This window comes from Callorhinus ursinus, unplaced genomic scaffold, assembly GCF_003265705.2.
Source record: "Callorhinus ursinus isolate GAN/ISIS: 27379988/994484 unplaced genomic scaffold, GSC_fseal_2.0 scaffold13, whole genome shotgun sequence".
In the NCBI taxonomy this organism is placed as follows: domain Eukaryota; kingdom Metazoa; phylum Chordata; class Mammalia; order Carnivora; family Otariidae; genus Callorhinus; species Callorhinus ursinus.
The window spans coordinates 17,543,311-17,565,628 of NW_027397075.1; the positions used below are offsets into that span (position 1 = coordinate 17,543,311).

General features: G+C 36.0%; 1 protein-coding gene across 12 annotated transcripts in view; it reads left to right on the forward strand.

Annotated features, from left to right (window-relative positions):
* The window catches only part of DNAH14 (dynein axonemal heavy chain 14), a 342,249-nt gene that overhangs the window by 189,223 nt on the left and 130,708 nt on the right, over positions 1–22,318 (forward strand). For 11 of the 12 annotated variants that reach the window (XM_073899845.1, XM_073899844.1, XM_073899854.1 and 8 more), the window contains 5 exons: positions 5,806–5,890; positions 8,615–8,844; positions 17,921–18,040; positions 20,265–20,423; positions 21,518–21,650. In XM_073899845.1, coding sequence (XP_073755946.1) covers positions 5,806–5,890; positions 8,615–8,844; positions 17,921–18,040; positions 20,265–20,423; positions 21,518–21,650 — 727 coding nt within the window. The remainder of the gene's footprint in view (positions 1–5,805; positions 5,891–8,614; positions 8,845–17,920; positions 18,041–20,264; positions 20,424–21,517; positions 21,651–22,318) is intronic. The other variant, XM_073899849.1, reaches the window with a different exon arrangement.

Here is a 22,318-nt window from a genome sequence, read left to right on the forward strand (position 1 = left end):
TTATCATGGATAGTGGTTTTTTTTTAGTTTTTTCTGCATATATTGAGATTATTAAATATTTTAAATAAAGCATTTTCTAATTTCCTTGGTGATTTATTCTTTGTCCTATGGTTGTTTGGGAATGTGGAGTTTATTTCCAAATATGTAGGGAGTTTCTAGATGTCTTTTTGTTATTGTTATTAATTTCTAGTTTAATTTTTCCTGTTATAAAATGTACTTTGCATGATTTTAGTGCTTTACTTTTATTGAGACTTGTTTGATAGCCCAGAAGTTATCTATCTAGGCAAATGTTCTTGTGCACTTGAAAACAAGAATATCAACTTAGTCTAGTTGATAGTTTTGCTCAAATTTTCTTTATCTTTTCTGAGTTTCTTGCTCCATATTCTGTCGGTTAATGAAAAAGGAGTATTAAAATCTCCAACTGCAGTTGTGATTTTTCTTTGTATCCCTTCAGTTCTGTAAGTTTTCCCTTTGTGTATGTTGAAGCTGTTATTAGGTGCACACATTTAGACTTGTTATCCCTTCTTGGTGCATTGAATCCTTGGTTAATTGCCCTTTCTCTAAAATCTGCTTTGCCTGATATTAACATAGCCACTTCTGCTTTTTCATCAACATCTGCTACACCGCGTTCCATCCTTTCACTTCTAACCTGTGCTTTTGCATTTGAAGTGCCTTTCCTGTTGACAGACTATACTTGGTTGTCACTTTGTTATCATCTGATGGTCCCTGGCTTTCAGTTGGAGCATTTGGAGCATTTATTTAATATGTAAGGTTATACATTACATAACATATATGTAAATACAGGAACACTTTGAGAGACTAACAAAATTTATTCAACAATACAAAAAATAACTAAATATAACTTCTAAAATAACACATGTAGCCACTGAATGGAAAACTGAGTGGATGGGCTAATACTGACATAGTTTTATCTAATCCTGAAAAGGGAATGAGCAAACCAGGGTATAAAAAAGATGCCACGAAGACAGGGAAATTCTCACATACATTTGTTTGGAGTTCCAGAAAAATCATGAGGAAAAGTCTATATGCAAAAAGTAAATGGGTGAGAATTTTCCAGAACTGGTAAAATAGATGTATTCTCAGTACAGAAGGTGAAACAAATCTCAAGCAAGACAAATAAAATGAAGCACTCACCTACATTTACCGTCATGAAACTACCAAGCACCAAAGACAAGAATACATTTGAAAGGTAGAGAAAAAGGACAGATTACCTACTAAGGCATCATAACTAGATTAACAAGAGACTTTTCAACAACAAAAATGGAAGCCAGAAAACAATCTAATGTATAATATAGGCTGAGAAAAAGTAACAATGAAAAACAGTGATGATTTGGACAAGATAAATAACAAAAGTAGCTCAACAGATCAATAAGAATAAACATTTTAGTAAATTGTGTTGGATCGACTAGTTATCCTTATTTTTTAAAAAAGAGCTTGTTGCCTCACATTATACACCAAAACAAAGTAAGTCTCAGGTAGAGTAAAGTGACTAATTGAAAAAAAATGACACTGGAGAACTTTTAGAAGGAAATATAATAGAATGTGTTCATGATATTGAATCAATGATGGACTTCTAATATACAAAATTTCAGAAAAAGATTGGTATATTTTTCTATAGAAAAATTAAGACTGTGTTTCTCAAGCATCAAAAGTTTGAAAGACAAGCCCCAGATTGTAATACATATAACCAACAAAATATTATTAGCCAGGTGTATAAACTATATGGATTAAAAGCTACATGTATGAACACACATGATGCTCCACATACCTAATGAGTAGAATAAGCAAACTGGTGAAGTACATACAATTGACACCACATATATAAATTTTTAAAATCCTATAAAGTGAAGCTATATACATTTTAGGGATACACACTACTGAAATGATTTTCATTGCTCATGACAGCAATAAACAACCACTTCAGCCTGGTAGCAATGTCTGCAGGAAACAGCTAGAATGTGATCTGAGAGCTGCAGACACAGGTCTGTGGATGTATCAGGAATGCTTCATAGCTCAACCCACAGGGAGTCTTAAAAAACACTTACTGTTCAGGTTTTATATTTTGTATATACTGTGACTATTGCACAATGAGTATTTTTTATGAAATGTACAACTCGTACTATGGAGGTAAAACAGATCAACAAAAACAGTGATCAAAATAATGAAATTTAAGGAAACGGGGAAACAGAAAGCATGTTTAAACACGTCAAATAAAATGACAAACAATACCAAATATGTCACTGATTGCAATGAAGATAAAGATTCTCAAATTTGATTTTTCAACCCTACTATAAAAGACACACTTAAATCGAAATGAAGATTGAAAACAAAGTAATGGGGGGGGCCTGGGTCACTCAGTCGGTGAAGCGTCTGCCTTCAGCTCAGGTCATGATTCCAGGGTCCTGGGATCGAGCCCCATGTCAGGCTCCCTGCTCAGTGGGGAGTTTGCTTCTCCCGCTCCCTTTGCCCCTCCCCCTCCCCCACTCATTCTCTCAAATAAATAAAATCTTTATTAAGGAAAGAGTAATGGAAAAGGTATACAAGAAAACCATTAGCTGTACGTGTACGTATGTGTTATATGTACATACTCATCTGTATGTGGGTTGGCAATAGTAATAGGAGGCAAAAGGAGTTGTAAGCTAAAAACATTGAAGGGACAAAGGAAGGGCATTTTGTGTTGGTAATTGTAACTATCCAGTAAGAAAGTACACAATTATGAGCATTTATGCAATTAACAACATGGCCTCAAAATACTTAAATCAAAAACTGACAGAATTATAGGAAATTGTCAAATCCACAATCATGGTGAAAAATTTTTTTTGGATGATTTGACATTTACTGTCTAATTTTATTGAGAAATAATGACATCCAACACTGAATAAATTTAAGGCATACAGCATGATGGTTTTATTTACATTTATTGTGAAATGATTACTACACTAGGTTCAGTTAACATCCATCTTTTCATATAGATACAATAACAATAAAAGGAAAAAGAAAAAAATTGCTTTTTTTCATAAAGTTTTATTCTCATGGTTTTCCTTCTTTTACCATTTCAACAGATTTGTTTTCTGTTGTCTTTCAGATTTTAATTGTATTTTCCCAATTTATAAAAAAGCGTTTTTTTTAAGTCAGAAAAAACAAAACATAAAAGAACCAAAAATATTTTAAAGAAAAGTCATAAGAATTATAACCATCCTCATCAGTTCATTTGGTTCTGTGTAATTAATTGTTGTTGATATTGATCTTTTGGTATCGGTTTTATGAATTTTTTAAGTTTTTTGATCAAAGTTCTGTAAGTTCTTAGTCAATTCAGTATCAGAGCCCTGTCCTCAGTAGTCTTTTCTGCAGCTCTCCTGGAACATGAAGCATTAGAGGAAAACAACTGTCTCTAAGTGACAAAAGACTTAAAAACAGCTCTGGTTAAAGATCTGATGAGAGTTCATTATAATGCAATTGACAAGGAGATTTGATTATTTTTGTGATATCTTAATTTAAAAAATAACTAAAATGATTGATAACATTATACTAAGGCACCAGATTTGTAGAAATTTCATGCAATTTTTAGAATATTACATTAATAATATACGTCTTTTTATATATAACCTAAAGAAAATTTAGTATCACTTTGAGAATGCTTTCTGTGTAATTTAATATTTCAAATAAGCCTAATTAGTTGAAAAATCTCTCTTTTATAGGGAGAGATAGCAAATCTTTTGAAATGGTCCAGGGACCCTCTTGAAAATCTCAAAGTTATTTCAAAGTCAAAAAGACTTCATTTAGAATTTGATTTGGGGGAAGTTTATCAGAAATTTCACAAAGTTTTAAAATAATTGATCAAAGAGGATCATATCATTGTGAAACAATAGTTAGTTATTAATTTAACCAAACTGACAAAGACTTGAGGCAAATAAAAGAAGTTACATAGTTGTTAAAAAACTTAGCTCTTATACTACAGAAAACTCAGTTTTCTTAAGTAATCAAAGACCTGATAAAGACAACATGAATCACCATAGATTATTTTGGTAAAACACCAATCATTGTTTTCTAGGCAGATTACTTAAAAGGTAAAGAAAAACCTCATATAAAAAAAAAGAAAAGAAAAAAGAAAAACCTCATATAATCCTATCAAGAACAAATCAATAGTCCCAGAAAACTTTGTCTTTTTAGCATATGAAAGAAAATTAAATTTTAGTTTCACATAAGCTCATTCTTGATATTAAAGCTTATTTTTCTTTAATCCAATTAGATAGAGATCTTTTATAAATTAATTTTGACAATATTGTCTAGATACAGAAAAATGTTACCCATACATGGCGTATGTCCATTCAGATACATAAACATACGGACAGACACAAGGAGAGCCCCTACAGCTCCAAGAGGAACATTTATCCATGAATCTGGTACAGTAACATAAAACTCACTAGTTTATAAATAACCGTTGAGTCCCAGTTGTGTCTGTGGCATATGGCACAAGGGGCTGGAGGGGTAGAGGGGAGGCGAGTACAAACGCCACCTGGTCACAGGGGTCTTCTCACAACTACGAAAATTTCCTATAAACGAAACTTAAAATTCTTAAGAAAATGTTTAACCTTACAGATAATGAAAAGAGCATTTATTTGAAAATGGCATAAAATTTTCATCTAATAAGCAGAGATTTTTGAATGGGGAAAACACATCAATAGCTAAATGTATTAACATGTAAACTCTCACAGAAGCTATTCAAGGTATGAATTGATTCAGCCTTTCTTGGAGAGCCATCTGGCAATATATGTCAACATCCATGTATTTGCCCTAGAATCTCTTATTCTAGGAACTCATTATAAAGAAGTAATCACAGAAGTGTACAGATTTATGCACAAGGAGGTTTATTTTATAGCAGCATTATTTATTATAAAACAGCAAGAGCCTGAATTCCATCAATAGGAGAACGACTTCAGAAACCATAGTGCAGCCATGTCACGTTTCAGTGAGAGACACGAAGACACGCTTAAAAAACAGGATGAGAAGCCAACTCTTCTTCACTTTTGATTTGGGTTTAAATTTTAAAATACTGTATTTAAATATTACATATTTATATAAAGGACCATAGTGAAATGCATCTACATTTAATCATTTGTTAACCTATGTGTAGTAGAATTATAGAATGCTAGGTTCTACAAGAAGCCTATATTATTTTAATATAAAGAAAACAAACATTATAAAAGAGAAAATAAGCTAAAAGGAAGAATGAGTAATCGCTCACTCTGTCTGTTCCTCTGTGGCATGCACGACCTGGACAGAACAGGTGGGTGATGGGGGAGGAGGGACATGGGTACAACCTGCCTAGAGTGCACCTGTTTGATGTTTGTTTTAGTAAATTCATTATTTGAAATTACATAGCTTTCTTTTCTAATCCTCCACTTCATTAGGACCCATTTACTATTTAGTTTAATGTACAACACTTTTGGAGGTAGTTACCTGAATGTCCTAAAGTTTTCATGTTGGAACGATCCAACTTACAAAAAAGTTGCTAGATGAGAATGAAGAAAAAAGTATGTCGATTTATGCTTCAAATAGATTAGAATCACTTCGGACAATTTCAGGTACATTCTCTGCTCCTCTTCTCTTAGAAGGGTAACTCCCACTTTGGTCTGATAAGGTACCTACGTGATAATGCATGAAATAAAGATGTTCTGTGACAATTCACAAATGAAACAATGTTGAAGGTTAAACCTCACTAAGTTACCAGGTAAATTTGGGGTCTGTTATTCACTGTGAAAAAAAAAAACTCTTTCCTTTTAGGCGAAGATTTGAAGGACATTTCAACTGAGGAGAAAAGTTCTTCACATTCAAAAGTTTCTGTCAAATTCAAGAGTATAAAAAAGAGGTCAGTTACCTTCATTCAACAGACAGCTGTTTAAGTACCTACTAAGTGGCAGACCCTCAAGCAAGCTCAGGATTACCTGTCAATAAACCAGGACCTTTGTGACTTATAATATCAGAATTCACTTAAATTTATCTTACTGCAGCTTAAATAGAGCCCTTGTGTGTCTAATGCAAGTTCACCAGATTTTGATGCTAAGTAAATTGGATAATATGAATACATCTGTGCAGACTCTGTACATATTTGAGAAAGGAATAAAACTGGCATGAATTTATTTCATGAATCTGCCATTTATGACCTGAGAAATGTTGAGCCAGTTACTAAATATTTTTAAGCTTTGATTTTCTCATTTAGAAAACTGGAATAATAATGTGATGTGCTACATGTCTAGAATAGGGCCTGGTACATAGTGAGTGCTCAATAAATTACAGAAATTATTAGCTGTGCACGTCTGCCATTTTGCAAAATGGACAGGAGAGCCACTGTTGAGGCCTTCCTGCATCCCATTACAAGGCCCTGACACATTCGTGTCACATTTTCTTTTAAATGACAGAACATTTGGGGACACCTGGGTGGCTCAGTTGGTTAAGCATCTGCCTTCGGCTCAGGTCATGATCCCAGGGTCCTGGGATCGAGCCCCACATCGGGCTCCCTGCTCAGAGGGAAGCCTGCTTCTCCCTCTCCCACTCCCCCTGCTTGTGTTCCCTCTCTCACTGTCTCTATCTCTCTCTCTCTCTGTCAAATAAATAAAATCTTTGAAAAAAAAATAAATGACAGAACATTTAAATGCGGTTTTTACTCTGTCAAGTCCCCCTTCAATTCCCCCTCTTGTCCGCATCCTACTCAAACCTTCACTGTTTCCTACCTGTCCTGTTGCAAGAGCCTCCTAGTTGGTTTTCCCAGTTCTTCTAGTCCATTCTCAACATGACAGCTATACATTATTGTAAGCTTTTGTTAAATGGTGAGTAGCCATAAAAGAATATTTGTAAAGTATGTGCAAGACACAAACGATATACAAACCCCCTGTGTGCAGCACGCAGCTCTGAAAACACTTGTGGCTGATCTTTGAGGTCCCCCGCGTATCTGTCCAGATCTTCTGCCACCCCGTCATCTGAGGTAACTACCAGCCTGGATTTTGTATTTATCAGTACATTTCCAAACAATGTTATTTTCACCTTTACATGTTTTCAAACTTTAATGCCATCACCGTGTTCTTGGGTGACTTACATTGTTTTGTTCAGTGTTCTATGACTAATTCATTGTGCATGTAGGGACTCTTTACTTCACTGCTGTCTACTAGTCCATTGTATAAACCTGTTGATGGACATATGTGTTGTTTTCAGTTTTTGTTATGACAAATTCTACTGCGACTAATATGCCTGTACTTGCGTCCTGGTATTTATATGCAGATGTTCAATTTTTTTAAGGTTTTTTAAAATTTATTTGAGAGGGAGAGAGAGAGCATGAGCAGGGGGGAGAGGCAGAGGGAGAAGCAGACTCCTCACTGAGCAGGGACCCCAATGCGGGACTCGATCCCAGGACCCTGAGATCATAACCTGAGCTGAAGGCAGAGGGGGCTTCACCGACTGAGCCACCCAGGCGCCCCAGAGATGTTCGATTTTTAAGGAAACATACACTACAATAAATAACAAATTAGAATGTTTCTTTTTTATCAGCATTTCATGCCTTCCCATTACAGTCAGAATGGAAGGACAGAAGCCTTGTAGAGCATGAAAGCCGACCTCTGCACCGACCAGCTTCTTGTCTCAGTTCCTCAAACCAGCCTTGATCCTTTGACCTCCAGGGTGTGGCACATGTGTTCCTTGTGCTGGAAATGTTAATCCTCCTACATTTTGCCAAATCTCACTCAGTCTTCACGTCCCCGATCACCTGTCACTTCTCCCCGGAGGCCATCCCTGCGTCCCACAGGCTGACGCAGTCCCCTCTACCACCGCTGCGCCCAGCACGTGTGACTGCCTTCCTTGCTCACATCGCGGCTTATCACCCATGTTCTTGTGGAGAGAAGGCGTCACGTTCACTTTGTGCTGGGGAGCTGATACATAGTAGGAATTCAGTAAACATTTGCTGAATGAATTATCACACGTGACTAGAAATTTTAAAATAGAACGGTACATGTGCATTGGACATTCATGATTGCCAATAAATCCTGAACTATTTTAAATGCCTTGAAATCAAGCCCAAATCTCTCTCATTCAGTCCATCAGCATCAACGCTGTCATTAGAGAGCCTAAGGGTCCACAGACCAGGGTGACTTTGCTGGCCCAGACTGGACGAGACTCTCCCCAGACTCACAGGGCCTGGCTTTAGCCAGGTAGAACTAGATCAGCCTCTAGAACTTGGTTGAGAGGAATACAGAGTGAGGGACTATTCACTTATGTTTTCATACATAGAGACCAGATCCTCTCCCAAAAGATAGGTAAACTCTCAACCAATAAACTGACCTAATAAATAAAAGTGAATCATTTGTACTAAATAAATGAAATAAAGGTTGACCACAAATCTCTTACACAAATGGTACCTTAAAAATAGTAGCAGTATATAATTTACATGACTTATCAATGAAAATTGTACATTAACCTTAAAACATTTATGTCAACACCTAACTGTATTATAATTTTTAATAATGAAACTTTGACATGATATTGAAATCACTGAACTTCCTTCTGAAAATTTTAACTCTCACCCTTCCACATGTGTCTGCCCCAGAGCTGAAAATACATGGTATCTGGAGAAGAATCCTGATAAATTAAAAATTATGCTTCAAAAGCTCTTCGTGTTCGCATTTACTTGGGCATTTGGAGGAACTTTAAAGCGTGAGGATGAGCATGAAGATGACACAGTACTGTATTCAAGCCACGAGCCTGGTACTCCTGCCAGAGTGACCTACGATTTTGACAACCTTGTGCATGAATTATTTGAAAGCAATCCACATATAGGTAAGTTCTGGAGGAAGCAGTCATAATCATGCTTAATTTAGAATATTAGTTTGGGGGCGTCTGGGTGGCTCAGTCGGCTGCTCGGTCCGACTCTTGATCTCAGCTCAGGTCTTGTCTCAGGGTCATGAGTTCAAGCCCCATGTTGGGCCCCTTGCTGTGTGTGGAGCCTACTTAAAAAAAAAAATACAGATACTTTGTCAGAGCCAATATAAATCTCTGGATAAAATTAAAAATTAAAAAGAGAGAGACACCTGGGTGGGCTCAGTCAGTTAAGGGTCTGACTCTTGATTTTGGGTCAGATCATGATCTCAGGGTTGTGAGATGGATTCTCTCTCTCCCTCTGCCCTCCCCCCCTTAAAAAATTAGTTTGAAACTCTTTATGGTTGGGCTCAAATTAAAAGGCCGATCTTTTAAAATGTGAGATTAAAGGTAAAAGCACATTCCAGTACTCTTACTCCAGCAAAAGGAGACTGAAGTATATTTGATTCCTGGTTGATTCTTGTTTCTAAGGAAGCTTTAACACAAGTAAGACAGAAGAACAAAGATAAAGCCTTGAAACTATGGCTTCAGCCCAGTTGAGCCCGCCAGCCGTATAGCTGGATCTGTATGACACATATCATGCACCAGGAACTTCGGTAGATTGTAGCTTCATTTACTTTTTAAAGACTAATATTGTAAAAATTATTTTATGAAGCCTTAGATTTCTTTATTATGTGTGTTTTTTGAGTCAGTTCTAACAAATGTAATCTATTCTAATATTCTGAAATGGTAAGCCTTCCCAATTAGCTGTTACTGATTAAAGGAACTTGGAACAGATGAAGTGATCCTTGGTGCAGGGACCAAAAAGACACAAAATAGTGAACATGAATATATTTAGAAGAACTTTGTTAAATAAAGATGAGAGCTAAAAATATTTACCAAAAGTACAGATTTGACCAGTTTGTGTGATGTTAACTCTTAAAGTATCCTTTTGAAATTATTTGTAGAAGTTCTATTTAAGATATCTTTGATCACAAAGTCTTATGTTATTTCCTATGGAAATTAACTTTTTTGTTGTTGTTATGTTAGTCACCATACAGTACTTCATTGGTTATTGATACAGTGAATCATGGGAAATTAACTTTTTAAAAAGTATTTATTTATTTGAGAGAGAGCACAAGCAGGGAGAGTGGCAGGCAGAGGGAGAGGGAGAAGCAGACTCCCCACCGAGCAGGGAGCCCGATACAGGGCTCGATCCCAGGACCCTGAGATCATGACCTGAGCCAAAGGCAGGTGTTTAACTGACTGAGCCACCCAGGTACCCCAGAAATTAACTTTTAATATCAAAGCATTGCATGTTAATTTGTTGTTGAACTTAGTGATTCAACTGGATATTGCTAACTCCTAAGATAAACAAATTGCCTGATTTATTTGTCAAGCAGAAATACCTCAAATTCCATTATTTCTTCTCCCTTTGAACCTAAAGACAAGACAATAAATTATACATCATGTTAGATTGTTTATCTTAAAACGATGAATATGAAGTTTTGTTCTGTCATCTGAAGTACCAATAGAAAAGCTAGTTTGAGACAGGAATGTAGGAATGAAAGGAGAGTCAGGTGATCACAATCGTAAAAAGTATAAAACCATCAGAATGGAAATGAGAAGAGAAAGAAAGGGAGTCCAGAAACCTCCCACTTGTAGTCATCCTAGTCATCCTATGAACAAAACTGTAAAACACAAAACAATTAATACTAAGAAAGTCTACCAATAAAATCACATATCATTAAATTAATTCATTCTAGATTAAATTATTATAGCCTAACAGAGACTTTAATATAAATGTATTTGGGGTTCTTTTTTGAAAGATAGATAAAGATTTTTTAAATAAATAAGCATATATGAAGCAAAAAAAATATATTGGAAATGAAAATAGAACATATGGCTATGAAAAAGGACCAGATAGAAATTCTGTAGTCATTCAAGTGAAAGAGTCAGTAGACCAGATGACCTCTACCCTTGGGACCATCAAAGAAAGAATTAGTAAACTGAGGGGTGCCTGGGTGGCTCAGTCGGTTAAGCGTCTGCCTTCGGCTCAGATCATGATCCCAGGGTCCTGGGATCAAGTCCTGCATTGGCTCCCTGCTTAGTGAGGAGTCTGCTTCTCCCCTCCCTCTGCCTGCTGCTCCCCCTGCTTGTTCTCCCTCTCTCTCTCTTTCTCTCTCTCTCTCTCAAATAAAATCTTTTAAAAAAAAAATGAAGGTGAGATAAAGACTTTCCCAAATGAACAAAAGCTGAGGGAGCTCATCACCACTAGACCTGCCCTACAAGAAATGCTAAAAGTAGTTCAAACTGAAGTGAAAATGTTAATTAGAAGCAGGAAAACATATGAAATTACAAAACATGTTGGTAAAAGTAAGTATATAGTCAAACTCAAATGCTCTAATACTGTATTATGGTGGTGTATGAATCACTTAACTCTAGTATAAAAATTAAAACCCAAAAACATTAAAAATTACTATATCCACTTAGATATGTAATGGATTCACAGTATAAAGAGAGAGAAGTTGTGACATGGAAACCATACAGTGTGAGTGGAGGGTAAAAGCGTTTCTGCATGTGATTGATACTAACTTGTTACCAGCTTAAAAGATGTTTTATGTAAGTTTCATGGTAACCACAAACCAAAAACCAACAGTAGATACACAAAAGATAAAGAAAAGGAAATTAAAGCCTACCACTAGGAAAAATCATCAGTTCACAAAGGAAGAGAGGAAGAAGGAACAGGGAACCACAAAACAGCCAGAAAACAATCAGATGACATTAGCCTTTTTGCTTCTCAAAATTACTTTAAAAGTAAATGGATTAAATTCTGCAATCAAAAGATATAGAGTATATAAATGGATTTTTAAAGCTAGAGCTGCCTACAAGAGATTCACTTCTGATTCAAGGACACACAGAAGCTCACATCGCAGGGACGGGAAAGGATATCCCAGGCAAACGGGAAATGGGAAGAGGGGCGTAGCCGAGCTGTACTTATATTGCACAATATAGCCTTTAAGTCAAAAAGCGTAACAACAGACAAGGTCGTTAAGTGATAATAAAGGAGTCAATTCATCAAGAGGATATAACAACTCTAAGTGTATATGTACCCAACAGCAGAGTACCTAAACTTAGTAAGCAAATACTAACAGATGTGAAGAAACAGAGACCAGTCCATTAATAGGGGAATTTAATACCCCACTTTAAACAATGGATAGATTGTTCAGAGAGAAAAATCAATTAGGAAATATTGGAACTGAGCCATACTTTAGAGAAAATGGGCCTACCAGATATATAGAGAGAATTCAATCCAACAGCAGCAGATGACACATTCTTCTCAAGCACAAATGGAATATTCTCCAGCATAGATCATATGTTAGATCACAAAAGAAGTCTTAACAAATTAACAAGACTGAAAATTATACCAAGTATCTTTTCTGACCATAGTGGAATGAAGCTAGAAATCAATACCTTGATGAAAACTAGAAAATTAAAAATATGTAGAAATTAAATGACACACTTCTGAAATATCAATAAAAAATTTTTTAAACCTTAGGAGAAACAAAAATGGAAACACAGCATACAGTAACTTATGGGTTTCAATAAAAATTTCTTAGCAGGAATTTTATAGCAATAAATGCCTACATAATGATAAAGATCTCAAATAATCTGACTTCACACTTCAAAGAAAAAGGAAAAGAATAAACTAGGCCTAAAGTTAGCATGAGGAAAGAAATAGCAAAGATCAGAGTAGAAATGAATTAAAAGAGACCAGAAAAACAATAGAAAAGATCAATGAAACAAAGGGCAGGTTTTTTTGAAAACATAAACAAAATTGACAAACCTTTACCTAGATTAAGGAAAAAATAAGAGAAGACTCTAATAAAGTAAGAAATCAAAGAGACATTGCAATAGACACCATAGAAATACAAAAGATCATAACACAGTACTATGCACAATTATACAACAACAAATTAGATAGCCCACAATAAGTGGGGACATTCCTAGAAGCATACAACCTGCCAAGGGTGAATCATGAAGAAACAGAAAATCTGAACAGACCTAAACAAGTAATGGGATTGAATAAGTAATCAAAAAAACTTCCCATCAAACACAAGTCCAGGACCAGACAGATGGCTTCACTGGTAAATTCTATCAAACATTGAAGAAGAATTAACACCAGTCCTTCTTAAAATCTTCCAAAAAAAATTGAAGACAAAGGAAAACTTCCAAAGTCACTTTACAAGGCAGCATTACCCTAATGCCAAAACCAGATAATGACACCACAAAAAACAAAACAAAACAAAACTCTACAAGCCAATATTCCTAATGAATACAGATACAAAAATCTTCCCCCAAAATGAGGAAACTAAACTCAACAGCACATTAAAAGAATTACAAACTATGATCATGCAGGATTTGGGATGCAAAGATGGTTAAGTTTATGCAAACCAATAAATATGATTCATCACATTAAAAAAAAAGGAAAGATTAACAACATTATTTCAATAGATGCAGAAAAGGCATTTGACAAAATCCAACATCATCTCATGATAAAAACGCCAAACAAATGTGATATAGAATTACCATATCTCAACATCAAAAAGGCCATATATAACAAGCTTACAGCTAACATCATACTCAATGGTTAAAGAGTGAAAGCTTTCCTCTAAGATCAGGCATAAGACAAAGGTTCTCACTACTCCTATTCAACATAATACTGAAAGTTCTAGCCAGAAAAATTAGGCAACAAAAATAAATAACTGTGAAGTAGGTCAACATAATAAATCCTTCTATGAAAAACTCACAGCCAACATCATACTTAATAGTGAAAAAACTGAGAGCTTTTCCCTTAAGGTCAGTAACAAGACAAGGACGTCTACTCTCACCACTCTTATCCAACATAGTACTGGAAGTCCCAGCCATAGCAATCAGACAATAAAAAGAAATAAAAGGCATCCAGATTGGTAAGGAAGAAGTAAAACTCTCACTATTTGCAGATGACATGATACTGAATATAGAAAACTATGAAGACTCCACTGAAAAACTACTAGAACTGATAAGTGAATTCAGTAGTGTCACAGGATACAAAATCAATGTACAGAAATCTGTTGCATTCCTATACAGTAATAGTGAAGCACCAGAAAATGAAGTTAAGAAGACAATCCCATTTAAAATTGCACCAAAACCAATAAAATATCTAGGAATAAACCTAACTGAAGAGGTAAAAGACTTGTACTCTGAAAACTCTAAAACACCGATGAAAGAAACTGAAGATAACATAAAGAAATGCAAAGACATTCCATGCTCATGGGTTGGAAGAACAGATATTGTTCAGGTGTCTCTACTATCTAAAGCAATCTACAGATTTAATGCAATCCCTATCAAAATATCAATGGCATTTTTCACAGGGCTAGAAAAAACAGTCCTAAAATTTGTATGGAACTGCAAAAGACCTCAAATAGCCAAAGCAGTCTTGAAAAGAAAAACAAAACGGGAAGCATCACAATACCTTACTTCAGGTTATATTACAAAGCTGTAGTAAACAAAACAGTATGGTACTGTCATAAAAATAGACACATAGATCAATAGAACAGAATAGAGAGCCCAGAAATAAACCCACAGTTAGGGGTACCTGGGTGGCTCAGTTCGGTGTCTGCCTACAGCTTGGGTCATGATCTCAGGGTCCTGGGATCAAGCCTCGAGTAGGGCTCCCTGCTCAGTGGGGAGCCTGCTTCTCCTTCTCTCTCTTCCCCTCCCCCCAACTCTCTCTCTCAAATAAGTAAAATCTCTAAAAAAAAATAATAATAAACCCACAATTATATGGTCAATACATCTTCAAAACAGCAGGAAAGAAAATGCAATCGGAAAGAGAGTCTCTTCAACAAATGGTGCTGGGAAAACTGGACAGCCACATGCAGAAGAATGAAACTGGACCACTTTCTTATACCATACACAATAATAAACTCAAAATGAATTAAGGACCTAAATGTGAGACCTGAAACCATAGAAATCCTAGAGGAGAACACAGACAGTAACCTCTTAGATATGGGCGTGGCAGTATTTTTCTAGATGTGTCTCCTGAGACAAGAAAAGTAAAAGCAATAAACTAATCAAAATAAAAAGCTGCACAGCAAAGGAAACAGCAAAACTAAAAGGCAATTTATGGAATGGGAGAAGATACTTGCAAATAACATATATGATAAAGGGTTTGCCTCCAAAATATATAAAGAACTGATACAACTCAAACCCAAAAAACAAATAATCCAATTAAAAAATGGGCAGAAGACATGAACAGACACTTCTCCCAAGAAGACATACAGATGACCAACAGACTTCACTCATCATCAGGGAAATGAAAATCAAAACCACAATGAGATATCGCCTCACACCAGTCAGAATGGCTAAAATCAAAAACACGAGAAACAACAAGTGTCAGCTGGGATGTGGAGAAGAGGAACTCTTGTACATCATTGGTGGAAATGCAAACTGGTGCAGCCACTGTGGAAGACAGTCTGAGGTTCCTCAAAAAAATAAAAATGGCACTACCCTATGATCCAGTAATCACACTAGTGGGTATTTACCCCCAAAATACAAAAACACTAATTCAAAGGGATATATGCACCCCAGTGGTTATTACAGCATTATTTACAATAGCCAAAATATGGAAGCAGCCCAAGTGTTTATCAACTGATGAATGGATAAAGATGTGGTATATACATACAATGGACTATTACATAGCCATAAAAAAGAATGAAATCTTGCCATTTGCAACAACATGGATGAACCTAGAGCATATTATGCTAAGTGAAATAAGTCAGTCTTGAGAAAGACAAATACCATATGATTTTACTCATATGTGGAATTTAAGAAACCAAACAAACACATGGGAAGAGAGAGAGACACAAGCCAAGAAATAGATTCTTAACTCTAGAGAACACACTGATGGTCACCAGAGGGGAGGTCAGTGATGGGGAGTCAGGAGGGCACTTATCATAATGCAAAAAAAAAAAAAAAAATGAGAGAAAATAAATAAATAAAACATCTTTGAAAAGAATGGGAAAAAAAAGAAGTAAAAGGCATCCAAATTGGAAAGGAAGAAGAAAAATTGTCTCTGCTTGCAGATGATATGATCTTTTATACAGAACATCCTGAAGAGTCCACCAAAAAACTTTTAGAACTAATAAACAAATTCAATAAAAGTTGCAGGATTCAAAATCACACACAAAAATCACTTGTGTTTCTATGCACTAACAATATACTAGCTGAACAAGAGTTTAAGAAAATAGTCCCATTTATAAGTGCCTCAAAAAATAAAATACCTAAGAATAAATTAACCCAGGAGTTAAAAGGTCAGTACACTGATACAAGACATCGATGAAATGAATCAAAGAAGACACAAATAAATAGTCTGTGCTTATGAATTGAAAGAATTAATATTGTTAAAATGTCCATACTACCCAACGCCATCTTAGATTCAGTGCTATCCCTATCAAAATGGCAGTGACATTTTTCACAGAAATCGATAAAACAATCCTCAAATTCATATGGAACCAGAAAAGACTGAAGAGCCAAACAATCCTGTGGAAGAAGAACGAAGCTGGAGGCGTCACGCTTCCTTATCTCAAACTGTATTACAAAGTGATAAAAATCAAAACAGTATGGCGCTGGCATTGAAAATTGACACATAGACCAATAGAACACAATAGAAGTAAAACTCATGCCTGTATACCCAACCAATTTTTTTAAAAGATTTTATTCACTTCAGAGAGAGAAGGAGAGAGAGCACACACATGAGCAGGGAGGGACAGAGGGAGAGGAAGAAAGAAGCTTGAAGCAGACTCTGCGCTGAGCACAGAGCCCGTTGTGGGACTCGATCTCACAACCACAAGATCATGCCCTGAGCCGAAACCAAGAGTCAGACACCCAACTGACTGAGCCACCCAGGCGCCCCGAGCCAACCAATTTTTGACAAAGACACCAAGAAGATAGTCTCTTCAATAAACAGAATTGGGAAAACTGGATATTTGCATGCAAACTGAATAATGAAGTTGGACCCCTATCTCACACCACTGACAAAAATTAACTCAAAACGGATTAAAGATGTAAATGTAAGACCTGAAACTATAAAATTCCTAGAAGGAATTGGCATTGGTCTCGGCAATGATTTTTTGGAATTGGCACCAAAAGCAAAGGCAACACAAGCAAAGAATAAGCAAGTGGGACTGCACAAACTTGAAAAGCTTCTGCACAGCAAAGGAAACAACCGAATAAAAAGGCAGCCTATGGAGCAGAGCAAACATTTGCAGACCATATATGCGACAAGGGGCTAGTATCCCAAATATATATAGAACTCCTACGACTCAGCAGCAACAAAACAAACGAACAAAACAACCCAGATGGGTGGTTACCAGGGGTTAGGACAGAAGGCAAACGGGGTAGCACTAGGGAGTTGTTCTAGGGTTTTAGGATTGTTCTGTTATCTCATGCATTATGGTGATTACAAAATACATTCAGGCAGTAAAAAACTCCTAGAACTGTATACTGCCCAAAAATGAATTTTCTGGTATATAAAAATTTTTAAATGATTCAAAGAACTGTATCACATATTCACCTTGTTATCTTCATATGGTGAAACCATGGCTAAATTCTTTTGCTTTTATTCTGTATTTTTCGGAATCTATTCAGAAAATGTATTACTTTTATAATGGAAAAACAAATGTGCTTTGCAAATAAGTGGCAAAGTTATCTAATACACTGGTTTGACTAAAACCAGCATATCACTGTCATTTAATAATATCCAACACGTGATAATAAGCGGAACTTCTGGGTAAGATTTCAAAGGATATCAGATCATGATTCACCTTGCTTTCTGGATATAAAAAGATATTTTTATGCAGTTAAAGATCAGAAGGAAAAAAAAGGATGATATACCCTTGGTGAATAATTATTTCTGATTCAACAATCAGATTTTTCACATAGAGATCCTATCATCAATGAAACATTCCATAAATGAACCTTTCTTACTGGATTTATTTGTCATTTTCAAATGTAGGCATCAATCTACCATCCGGTAAACGTTCTATCTTTGGCTATTTTGTGGATTTACAGCAATGCGAATTCATACCATGGTCAGAATTACTTCCTAGTATTCAGACACTAATTCCCCAAAAAGGTAAGAAGAATTACAAGAATCATACTCTAACTTTTCTAAAATGTTGAGAGTACTTTATATATAAAAGTAGTTATATCAGCAACTTTGAAGATTGATCTGTTCCAAGTTTGTGCAGAACCAGTTTAAATCTATGTTTACAAAGCATGCCTTTAAGAAAATAACCACTGAGTATTGCTTTCTGAGAAATTGGAATCTATTTGATTGAGTCATTTGTGCATTGTAAAACTATAGCTCACTGAAAGTTTTACTAGTGGAAATATTTAGTATTTTAATTAGCTGTGGTTATTGAAAGCAGAAAAGGGAGAGGACCTCTTTTAAAATAGGAAAAGCATATATGTAAGAGCTACACTTGATTATAAAAGAAACAGCTAATTGGAAAAGAAGAATCATACCTTCACAAATATCCATAAATGCCTCATTGTTCTTATTCTCAGTCTTCTGCATACTTATAGAAAACAAGATACAGAAAATTGCTGTACCACAAGAGCTTGGTTGAAGCTTGAGGCAGGAACTTAATGATCAAGCTTCATTTAGAGTTCTTGCAAATCTAAGAAATTCAATAAATGCAAATTAACTTGAATTTCTTTGAGGTCAGGTTTCTCTCCTCAGTGAATTTCAAAGTTTGGTTATAAGACTTTCTGGCAGAAAACCAGAGGTATCATAATTACAAAGCATCCAGAAAGCTCTAATTTTGAATTAATTTATATCAGCATTCTATTGTATAATATTTGTCACAGTAAGTATTAGTGGGTGATTATATTTATTTAAAACCTCTGAGTTGTGTATCATACGTTAGTGTTATATTGGTTATTTTAATCCTTAGCTTTTACTACTACGTACAGAAACACAACTGAATACCAATGCATGTAACTCAGTATCTTAGTTTACCATTCCTGTGGGAAACCATAGGTATTTCCTCCAAATCTGAGATACCACTTCCTCTGGTCCCACCTTATCCTAAGTGTAGGCAACAAGCTTAGAAGAAACTAAAACCCTCCCAAGCTTTCAAAGCCAACCTATAACAGGAATCTAAATGTCAGAACATCACAATATCATCTTCGATTGAGCCTGTGCAAAAGTAAATCAGAGGCCCTAGTACCAGACCGGTCTCTGGCACCAGAAACAAAAACATAACAAAACTCCACATTTTGTTCATGTAAGAATCCAGGAAGATTCTCAGAAATACCATTAGTATCTTGGAATACACAGTACTTTGGAATGAAAACACTGGAAGGCAACTTGTCAGTATATATCAAAATTATAAATTATATGCCAGTTTATACTAACCCAGCAACTCTGCATGAGAGAAGCTGTGTGCAGAATGACATGGGTATATTCTATAAACTCAGCAAAAGACTGGAAAGACCATAAATCTCCATTGCTGGAGCACTGGCAAGAAATCTATGATAACATTCATCTCTAAAATGTACTCAATTTTTAGAAGTTCCTGACCAGCATACACAGTACAGGACCTAGTTTCTAGGATACAGGAATGAGAAAGAGACTGTTGATCGCATACCTTTGTATACTTTAGAATGTGCACCATGTGAGTGTGTCTAACATTAGAAAAGAGACTACAAGATGAGCAAGTGAGGTCTCTTTTGTGGGGAGCCCTTCTGAGAGGTTTGGCTGCATAATGGTGGAAAGATTGGGGGTGGTGATTGTAAGAAGCTGTGGGATCAAGAGAGATTTGGGTTAGTTTTGGTGTGTGTGTGTGTGTGTGTGTGTGTGTGTGTGTGTGTGTGTGTGTTTGATTTCATATAAAATTGCCCATATTCAACTGGTTTTTACTAAATAAATGTCAGTTCCCATCGTTCAACCAATAAAAAGATGGAGATACTGGTACATAAATGTTTGTACATCGGAAAGTCAACAGAAACAAGAGACAGATAATGGGGGGAGAAGGCTTACCCAGGAAGGGAAGTTCTTCTAAAGGACTGCAGGAGGCTTCAACAGGAGAGCTGCTTTCTTCCTTTCGCTGGAGGGAAGGAGGAGGAGAAGGGGCATTGTGTGTGGGCGGTAGGAGAGTCTGAGGAATGGGGGGTTAGTTCACCAGCTGAGTGTGGGTGGAAGGAACAGCTGCTGAGATCAGCAGGGGCCCCCCGGCACTGGCGTCAGCTCTGTACAGAGCTGTACAATGTACAGACTTTTCTGGAAAGTATTTAGTACCTCAAAGATTAACGTTTATCTATAGGTCATTTGAGACTTTTTAACTTTACCTTAGGAACGTCAATACTAGTGGACCCTGAAGGATCGAGTGAAAACCTCTTGAAGATCACAGAATATGGAGAGAACATCAGTCATATTGCCACCAGAGACACAGTGTCCCTTTCCTTCCTCATAAGCCTTCTTTTAAAGAATTTCTGCCCTGTACTTCTCACAGGTATTAAGAAGATTTAAAGAAGGAGAATTTATAGAGTTAGGAACAGGCTTAATAATTATTTAGCCTAAACATTTTACTTTATAACTGGGGGAAAAAATATTCCCTGGAAAGCTTTAGACACTGTATCAATATATATTCTTATCCGCCCATTTCCCCACGTTGGCTGGTAGAGGACATTATAAATCTTCATCCTTCTGTTCCTTCCGAGACAAATTCCAGAAGTAGAACTATAGGATCAATGCATGCACGGCCTCCACAGCCTGTGGGCTGATGACCTTAGAGGGTCCCTGATGGTCTGATTAAATGTACTCACATAACTACATACAAGGAACAAACGAAAAGAACCTGCCTGATTTAAAAAAAAAAAAAGAGATTACACACGCAATTCCTCACCCCATTGCTCAAAGGTTTCCATCTTTGAACATTACCCCATGAGTGATTCAATACAGCCCCACCTTCCTCTCCTTTCCCAGCTGCCTATGCTGTGTTGCCCATCACCGGGGGCCACGGTAATGCTCCCGAGGTCCGTACAGAACATACTGAGGCAAAATGAGGCTGGAACTCTCAGACAATCCCTACCTTGCCTCCAGGTTGGCCTAAGAAAATTCTTACTCTTAATATCTGGTGAATTGTAAAGTCGTGACCCTGCAGAAGTTTGTCATCACATCTCTCCCCCAGATCGTGCCGGCAAAAATTCTCAGGGAAATGAATTTCATTAGCTGTAAGCAAAAACATTTGCAATAGGCATAAATGAGCGTTCAGTTAAAAATAATGGTTAACTCTGAATCTGTCCTTTTATAAGAGATGTAAATAATTAGAGAGGATTTCGTATTTACTCCCTGATTTACCCAATCTTAACCATGGGGCACTGGGTGTTATACGCAAACAATGAATCATGGAACACTACATCAAAAACTAATGATGTACAGTGATTAACATAACAATAAAAAATTTAAAAAAATAAAAAGGGAGAAAAGAATCCATATTTTTCAGGCAGTTTTCAAATAAAATGTTACTGGTTCATCTTAATATGTTAGCATCTATTCATTTCCTTGGCTATAAATCTAACCTAATGTCTTTTTTTTTTACCTCAGGAGACCCTGCTGTTGGGAAAACCAGTGCCATTAATGAAATGCTTCAGAAGTTGGAGGGCCCTGGAGCACTGGATGTGAAATATGGCTCCATCTTAGGAGAAGTCCTACTATACAATGAAATTAAAAAATCAAGGTTGTATATTTAAATGCTAAATTTGATTTGTCTGGTAAAAAAAAAAATCTTTGCTTTAATATATAAATGTGCCTTGTTTTAAAAAGCAAACCTGTTATGTAAAAATGCAAAATTCTTCCAAAGAGAAGTGAAGAAAATCTGTACTTTTCCAAAGTATTAGCACCTAGATTAATTCCTTTAAATGAGGAATGTTTACATTTATTTTAAATACAACTAAATTTAAAATCTCCTTTTTCTTACATAACAAAGTGCAGTTATAAACTATTTTTGTTCCTGGAAAAATGCACCTAAAACACACCAAAAAAGTGTTGCATATAATTGGTTTTCTTGCACTAGAATTTTCATCTTATCAAATACAAAATATTCTTTAAACGTGGGACTCTTGATCTCAGCTCAGGTCTGATCTCAGGCTCCTGGGTTCCCAGCCCATTGGGCTCCGCCCACGCTGGGCGTGGAGCCTACTTGAAGAAAAAAGTTCTTTACAAAGAACTTTGTTTCTGTGTCTCTTCCTGAAAGGGGGGGGTGGTGAAGCAATGAAAAAGAGTTCTAAATTGTGCAAATAAAAAGTGCAAATTTTTAAAGTTAATTCTTTTTTTTTATTTTTTTATTATGTTAATCACCATACATTACATCATTAGTTTTTGATGTAGTGTTCCATGATTCATTGT